The sequence below is a fragment of the Camelina sativa genome, chromosome 9 (genome assembly GCF_000633955.1).
Source record: "Camelina sativa cultivar DH55 chromosome 9, Cs, whole genome shotgun sequence".
Taxonomy (NCBI): domain Eukaryota; kingdom Viridiplantae; phylum Streptophyta; class Magnoliopsida; order Brassicales; family Brassicaceae; genus Camelina; species Camelina sativa.
Window position 1 is genome coordinate 26,420,121 of NC_025693.1, and position 8,165 is coordinate 26,428,285.

The window sequence follows — 8,165 nt, forward strand, 5'->3', positions numbered from 1 at the left end:
AAAAAATTATTCCTTTAATAAAATATCATCTTTGACAATTTACACATAAATTTCGGATAATTACCATATTCTAAACGATTTCAAAATATTCTTATATATAAAATTTTATCAACTTACCAATTATAATTATAGACGATATGATTAAATCTTAAATACTAGAAAATAATTTTTTAAACATGCCCTACAACTATAAATACAGTAGACGTAATGAAGGTGTAACTCATCTCGAATACTGCAAACCATCTAAAATTACAAAATTTTCCNGCAAAACATTGTCTTAGGAAAAGAAAACGTATGCGCAGATCAAACACAAATGAAAAAAAAAAAATAATGTAGTTTCATTCTCAATCAACTCAAGAATAAGTTCAATAAGACATTAAAAATTAACAGATACAGATATGGAAACTTTCTCTAAAGTCAAGGATTAATTTATTCACGTGAATACTCTGGCTAGGTCCTATCTTCAAATTTATTATTCCAACCTTTATTTTAAAGATACTATTGCTTTATAATTTGGTTTTTATTATAACTTTATTATCTCTTCTGTAAAAATAAAAGTAATCTAGAAACTATTGAAATGCAAAAATAAATGCTATAAATATAATAAACTAAAAACATTATAAAAAAAATCTTTAGAAACAGACAAGTCATAGTTTATTTGATCAACTATTTATATATTTTCTCCCATCTTTGGTTTAGTACTAATAAAATAACCATAAAGACTTTGCAGTTATGTAGATCATGACATTTTTTTATTACATTTAATAAGATCGTGTCTCATTTAATATTATAAAAATGTTGGCCCAAATTTTTTTTACAAACGAAGGTTCTTCTTGGAATTGTTTTCATCTTTCGTTACACAATCAAAATCAAATAGCTAAAAACTGGGTGTTCTGAAAAAATCAACATCAAAGCTAACCTATCAATCGTTCGTAGCCTTCTTCAACCATTAAATTTTTCACCATCTTCCACCTCCAACTGCCTTAGACAGCTATCTTCCACCCAAAAACTATCTTTTCTTGTCTCTCTGTCATTTCCCAGAAACCAAAAACATCTCAAGAAGAAACCAAATCAGTTCTTTAATAACAATGGGTTCTTCAACTTCAAAGACCGCTTCTTCCGTTTCTTCTACTTCGTCTTCATCCGCTAGATTCTCTTCACCGCCGACAAAATATGGCTCCGGTTCATCTTCACCGGCGGTGCAGAGAGCGTTCTCATTTCCGACGCCGTTGGTTCACCATCCTCCGGCTAGAAAAGGCGACACTCACCACCTCGTTTCACTCACGTCTACCTCTTATGGTTCTCTTCTCCTCATCGATCTCGACGAATCCAAAAACGTCTCCGAACAACCTTGTATCTCAGTCGCCGGGAAGGACGCACCAGATCCGGTCTCTCCTGACTCAGTCATCAACACTTGGGAGCTTATGGATGGCTTAGACGACGAATTCGAATTCGAAATCCCCAAACCTGGTAAGCGTCTTAATTCGGGTTTTTGCTCTAAACCCGACCCGAATCGGGATGTGGGTTTAAATGGGTCTGCGTCGAAATTGGAAGAGTCTTACGAGTTTGTGAGAATCGAAGAAGACGATGGAGATTGGGTTCCGTTGTCTTATAATAAACCAAAGCAACCTCTATGGAAGCATTTGTCTGAAGAATCGTTTCTGTCTGATTTAGATCCCAGCATTGTCTCTTCTTACAAGAAAGCTTTGTCTTCTAAACAATTAAGTAACAACAACACTCTTAGACCTACAAAATCCCTCTCTTGTAGCCCTTCATCGAATCCAAATCCGTCCATCTTAATCAGCGAAGCACCAAAGTCTGTATCCTCTAGTCAACTGATTCCATCACAGGTTGTTAAACCGAGAACAGAAGACAAGATTGTGCTCTACTTCACATCCCTCCGAGGTATTCGGAAGACATACGAGGATTGCTGTTGTGTTAGATCGATCTTGAGAGGGCTTCAAGTGACGGTAGACGAGCGTGACATCTCCATGGATTCCAAATACAGGAAAGAGCTTAAAAGTGTGCTTGGCGGAGGAGAGAAACCGGTTTGTTTGCCTCAGGTGTTTATCGGAGAAATTCACATTGGTGGGATAGAGGAGATTATGGAGCTTAACGATGGTGGGGAATTAGCAGAGATGTTGAAAGGTTTCCCTGCTTGTGAACGCTTGGGGACATGCAGGAGCTGTGGGGATGCAAGGTTTGTGCCTTGTACTAACTGTGATGGTAGCACCAAAGTGTTTGAAGAAGAAGATGAACGGTTCAAGCGGTGTCCTAAATGCAATGAGAATGGATTGGTGCGTTGTCGTGGGTGTTGTGTTTGATCAAGAAGCTAGCTGTGTGGGATTTTTAGATTTGATTGATGATGCGAATTTTATCAAGAGAAGAAGAGAAAAGAGTTGATGAATCTTGTTGACTAAAAGATGATAATATTTGGTTAGTAGTGTATATTGAAAATAAGTAAGTGGCCTTTGATTATTATTACTACTCTCTTATGAGTTGTGTTCTTTTGTTCCATATACTGGTATGTTCTTGCTCTTCATGCTTTTTTTAACATTATGAACTAAATGATAATTACTGCTATATTTATAAGTACATAATTACATGATTATTAGTAATTAGCATAATGAAAGAATGATTTGTTTTGTCTGCAAGGTTTATATTAAAGAAAAGTATGTGCAAGAACACTTTTTATTCATTGGTTTTTAATTTTTTATACATTCTCGAATCTATCTGATTTATTTTAGCTGATTTCGTTGGATCATTGTGCGTCTAACCATCGGATGAGATTAGTAGATTGAGGTTATCCGGTAACCCGTGATTTGGTACAATCGGTGAGACGAAGATGAATCATTGTTCGGCTTAGTTTCGGACGATATATTCGGTTAGAACAATACTTGGGTTCACCCCTAGGGGTGAACCTCTCCATTCACTCCCTAACAAGGCAATAAAATCTGTACACATTATTATAAAATGAAAAAACTTAAACCGCACTTTAATAAACCTNTTCTCTAAAGTCAAGGATTAATTTATTCACGTGAATACTCTGGCTAGGTCCTATCTTCAAATTTATTATTCCAACCTTTATTTTAAAGATACTATTGCTTTATAATTTGGTTTTTATTATAACTTTATTATCTCTTCTGTAAAAATAAAAGTAATCTAGAAACTATTGAAATGCAAAAATAAATGCTATAAATATAATAAACTAAAAACATTATAAAAAAAATCTTTAGAAACAGACAAGTCATAGTTTATTTGATCAACTATTTATATATTTTCTCCCATCTTTGGTTTAGTACTAATAAAATAACCATAAAGACTTTGCAGTTATGTAGATCATGACATTTTTTTATTACATTTAATAAGATCGTGTCTCATTTAATATTATAAAAATGTTGGCCCAAATTTTTTTTACAAACGAAGGTTCTTCTTGGAATTGTTTTCATCTTTCGTTACACAATCAAAATCAAATAGCTAAAAACTGGGTGTTCTGAAAAAATCAACATCAAAGCTAACCTATCAATCGTTCGTAGCCTTCTTCAACCATTAAATTTTTCACCATCTTCCACCTCCAACTGCCTTAGACAGCTATCTTCCACCCAAAAACTATCTTTTCTTGTCTCTCTGTCATTTCCCAGAAACCAAAAACATCTCAAGAAGAAACCAAATCAGTTCTTTAATAACAATGGGTTCTTCAACTTCAAAGACCGCTTCTTCCGTTTCTTCTACTTCGTCTTCATCCGCTAGATTCTCTTCACCGCCGACAAAATATGGCTCCGGTTCATCTTCACCGGCGGTGCAGAGAGCGTTCTCATTTCCGACGCCGTTGGTTCACCATCCTCCGGCTAGAAAAGGCGACACTCACCACCTCGTTTCACTCACGTCTACCTCTTATGGTTCTCTTCTCCTCATCGATCTCGACGAATCCAAAAACGTCTCCGAACAACCTTGTATCTCAGTCGCCGGGAAGGACGCACCAGATCCGGTCTCTCCTGACTCAGTCATCAACACTTGGGAGCTTATGGATGGCTTAGACGACGAATTCGAATTCGAAATCCCCAAACCTGGTAAGCGTCTTAATTCGGGTTTTTGCTCTAAACCCGACCCGAATCGGGATGTGGGTTTAAATGGGTCTGCGTCGAAATTGGAAGAGTCTTACGAGTTTGTGAGAATCGAAGAAGACGATGGAGATTGGGTTCCGTTGTCTTATAATAAACCAAAGCAACCTCTATGGAAGCATTTGTCTGAAGAATCGTTTCTGTCTGATTTAGATCCCAGCATTGTCTCTTCTTACAAGAAAGCTTTGTCTTCTAAACAATTAAGTAACAACAACACTCTTAGACCTACAAAATCCCTCTCTTGTAGCCCTTCATCGAATCCAAATCCGTCCATCTTAATCAGCGAAGCACCAAAGTCTGTATCCTCTAGTCAACTGATTCCATCACAGGTTGTTAAACCGAGAACAGAAGACAAGATTGTGCTCTACTTCACATCCCTCCGAGGTATTCGGAAGACATACGAGGATTGCTGTTGTGTTAGATCGATCTTGAGAGGGCTTCAAGTGACGGTAGACGAGCGTGACATCTCCATGGATTCCAAATACAGGAAAGAGCTTAAAAGTGTGCTTGGCGGAGGAGAGAAACCGGTTTGTTTGCCTCAGGTGTTTATCGGAGAAATTCACATTGGTGGGATAGAGGAGATTATGGAGCTTAACGATGGTGGGGAATTAGCAGAGATGTTGAAAGGTTTCCCTGCTTGTGAACGCTTGGGGACATGCAGGAGCTGTGGGGATGCAAGGTTTGTGCCTTGTACTAACTGTGATGGTAGCACCAAAGTGTTTGAAGAAGAAGATGAACGGTTCAAGCGGTGTCCTAAATGCAATGAGAATGGATTGGTGCGTTGTCGTGGGTGTTGTGTTTGATCAAGAAGCTAGCTGTGTGGGATTTTTAGATTTGATTGATGATGCGAATTTTATCAAGAGAAGAAGAGAAAAGAGTTGATGAATCTTGTTGACTAAAAGATGATAATATTTGGTTAGTAGTGTATATTGAAAATAAGTAAGTGGCCTTTGATTATTATTACTACTCTCTTATGAGTTGTGTTCTTTTGTTCCATATACTGGTATGTTCTTGCTCTTCATGCTTTTTTTAACATTATGAACTAAATGATAATTACTGCTATATTTATAAGTACATAATTACATGATTATTAGTAATTAGCATAATGAAAGAATGATTTGTTTTGTCTGCAAGGTTTATATTAAAGAAAAGTATGTGCAAGAACACTTTTTATTCATTGGTTTTTAATTTTTTATACATTCTCGAATCTATCTGATTTATTTTAGCTGATTTCGTTGGATCATTGTGCGTCTAACCATCGGATGAGATTAGTAGATTGAGGTTATCCGGTAACCCGTGATTTGGTACAATCGGTGAGACGAAGATGAATCATTGTTCGGCTTAGTTTCGGACGATATATTCGGTTAGAACAATACTTGGGTTCACCCCTAGGGGTGAACCTCTCCATTCACTCCCTAACAAGGCAATAAAATCTGTACACATTATTATAAAATGAAAAAACTTAAACCGCACTTTAATAAACCTAAACCGACATATATAAAATCTAAACTCTAACCATCTCATTTGTGAACCCAAACCGATATATAATTTCGTTCTACTTATAAAATCTAAACCCTAATCATCTCATTTGTGAACCCAAACCGACATATAATTTCGTTTTAATTGTGAAATCTAAACCCTAACATCTCATTTGTGAACCCAAACCGACATATTATTTTGTTCTACTTGTAAAATCTAAACCCTAATTATCTTATTTGTGAACCCAAACCGACATATAATTTCGTTCTAATTGTAAAATCTAAACCCTAACCACCTCATTTGTAAACCCAAACCGACATATAATTTCGTTTTAATTGTAAAATCTAAACCCTAACCACTTCATTTGTAAACCCAAACCGACATAATTTTATTCTAAGTTTAAAAATCTAAACCAAGCCAATATTTAACTTTCCTTAATTAAAAGTATACAGAATTTGTCTCCTTAATTTGGTTTGCTTTTTAATTTAATTTAAATTTAATTTTAAAATAAAATATTAGATGGAAGATTCTGATTGGCTGAGAGAAGAGGGGGTGAATGGAGAGGTTCACCCCTAGGGGTGAACCTAAGTATTTTTCATTCGGTTACACCGGAGTTAAGAGTCTCATGCATTGGAAGGCTGTGGACCAACACAACGCGCTCATCACAATCGTCTGTCGCGTTCCCTTTAATCTATCTTCTACTTTGGGCTTCTTCTATTGGACTGTTTTTTTTTTGTTTTTTTTTTGTATATTTGGGCTGTATGTGATNGCTTAGACGACGAATTCGAATTCGAAATCCCCAAACCTGGTAAGCGTCTTAATTCGGGTTTTTGCTCTAAACCCGACCCGAATCGGGATGTGGGTTTAAATGGGTCTGCGTCGAAATTGGAAGAGTCTTACGAGTTTGTGAGAATCGAAGAAGACGATGGAGATTGGGTTCCGTTGTCTTATAATAAACCAAAGCAACCTCTATGGAAGCATTTGTCTGAAGAATCGTTTCTGTCTGATTTAGATCCCAGCATTGTCTCTTCTTACAAGAAAGCTTTGTCTTCTAAACAATTAAGTAACAACAACACTCTTAGACCTACAAAATCCCTCTCTTGTAGCCCTTCATCGAATCCAAATCCGTCCATCTTAATCAGCGAAGCACCAAAGTCTGTATCCTCTAGTCAACTGATTCCATCACAGGTTGTTAAACCGAGAACAGAAGACAAGATTGTGCTCTACTTCACATCCCTCCGAGGTATTCGGAAGACATACGAGGATTGCTGTTGTGTTAGATCGATCTTGAGAGGGCTTCAAGTGACGGTAGACGAGCGTGACATCTCCATGGATTCCAAATACAGGAAAGAGCTTAAAAGTGTGCTTGGCGGAGGAGAGAAACCGGTTTGTTTGCCTCAGGTGTTTATCGGAGAAATTCACATTGGTGGGATAGAGGAGATTATGGAGCTTAACGATGGTGGGGAATTAGCAGAGATGTTGAAAGGTTTCCCTGCTTGTGAACGCTTGGGGACATGCAGGAGCTGTGGGGATGCAAGGTTTGTGCCTTGTACTAACTGTGATGGTAGCACCAAAGTGTTTGAAGAAGAAGATGAACGGTTCAAGCGATGTCCTAAATGCAATGAGAATGGATTGGTGCGTTGTCGTGGGTGTTGTGTTTGATCAAGAAGCTAGCTGTGTGGGATTTTTAGATTTGATTGATGATGCGAATTTTATCAAGAGAAGAAGAGAAAAGAGTTGATGAATCTTGTTGACTAAAAGATGATAATATTTGGTTAGTAGTGTATATTGAAAATAAGTAAGTGGCCTTTGATTATTATTACTACTCTCTTATGAGTTGTGTTCTTTTGTTCCATATACTGGTATGTTCTTGCTCTTCATGCTTTTTTTAACATTATGAACTAAATGATAATTACTGCTATATTTATAAGTACATAATTACATGATTATTAGTAATTAGCATAATGAAAGAATGATTTGTTTTGTCTGCAAGGTTTATATTAAAGAAAAGTATGTGCAAGAACACTTTTTATTCATTGGTTTTTAATTTTTTATACATTCTCGAATCTATCTGATTTATTTTAGCTGATTTCGTTGGATCATTGTGCGTCTAACCATCGGATGAGATTAGTAGATTGAGGTTATCCGGTAACCCGTGATTTGGTACAATCGGTGAGACGAAGATGAATCATTGTTCGGCTTAGTTTCGGACGATATATTCGGTTAGAACAATACTTGGGTTCACCCCTAGGGGTGAACCTCTCCATTCACTCCCTAACAAGGCAATAAAATCTGTACACATTATTATAAAATGAAAAAACTTAAACCGCACTTTAATAAACCTAAACCGACATATATAAAATCTAAACTCTAACCATCTCATTTGTGAACCCAAACCGATATATAATTTCGTTCTACTTATAAAATCTAAACCCTAATCATCTCATTTGTGAACCCAAACCGACATATAATTTCGTTTTAATTGTGAAATCTAAACCCTAACATCTCATTTGTGAACCCAAACCGACATATTATTTTGTTCTACTTGTAAAATCTAAACCCTAA

General features: G+C 36.5%; 3 protein-coding genes across 3 annotated transcripts; all 3 read left to right on the forward strand.

The window, feature by feature from the left end:
- Positions 763-2,618, forward strand: LOC104712375 (uncharacterized protein At5g39865-like). Its single transcript, XM_010429269.2, has one exon. It carries the CDS (start codon positions 1,089-1,091, stop codon positions 2,322-2,324), a length of 1,236 nt encoding a protein of 411 aa, XP_010427571.1. The 5' UTR covers positions 763-1,088; the 3' UTR covers positions 2,325-2,618.
- Positions 3,363-5,218, forward strand: LOC104712374 (uncharacterized protein At5g39865-like). Its single transcript, XM_010429268.2, has one exon. The coding sequence runs from the start codon at positions 3,689-3,691 to the stop codon at positions 4,922-4,924; it is 1,236 nt and encodes a 411-aa protein (XP_010427570.1). The 5' UTR covers positions 3,363-3,688; the 3' UTR covers positions 4,925-5,218.
- LOC104715742 (uncharacterized protein At5g39865-like) lies at positions 5,024-7,556 on the forward strand. Its single transcript, XM_010433121.1, has 2 exons — positions 5,024-5,036; positions 6,376-7,556. Exons 1-2 carry the CDS (start codon positions 5,024-5,026, stop codon positions 7,260-7,262), a joined length of 900 nt encoding a protein of 299 aa, XP_010431423.1. The 3' UTR covers positions 7,263-7,556.

Bases quoted from the DNA above. Each gene is read 5' to 3' on its own strand.
- LOC104712375 (XM_010429269.2), top strand. From the start codon at position 1,089: ATGGGTTCTTCAACTTCAAAGACCGCTTCTTCCGTTTCTTCTACTTCG.
- LOC104712374 (XM_010429268.2), top strand. From the start codon at position 3,689: ATGGGTTCTTCAACTTCAAAGACCGCTTCTTCCGTTTCTTCTACTTCG.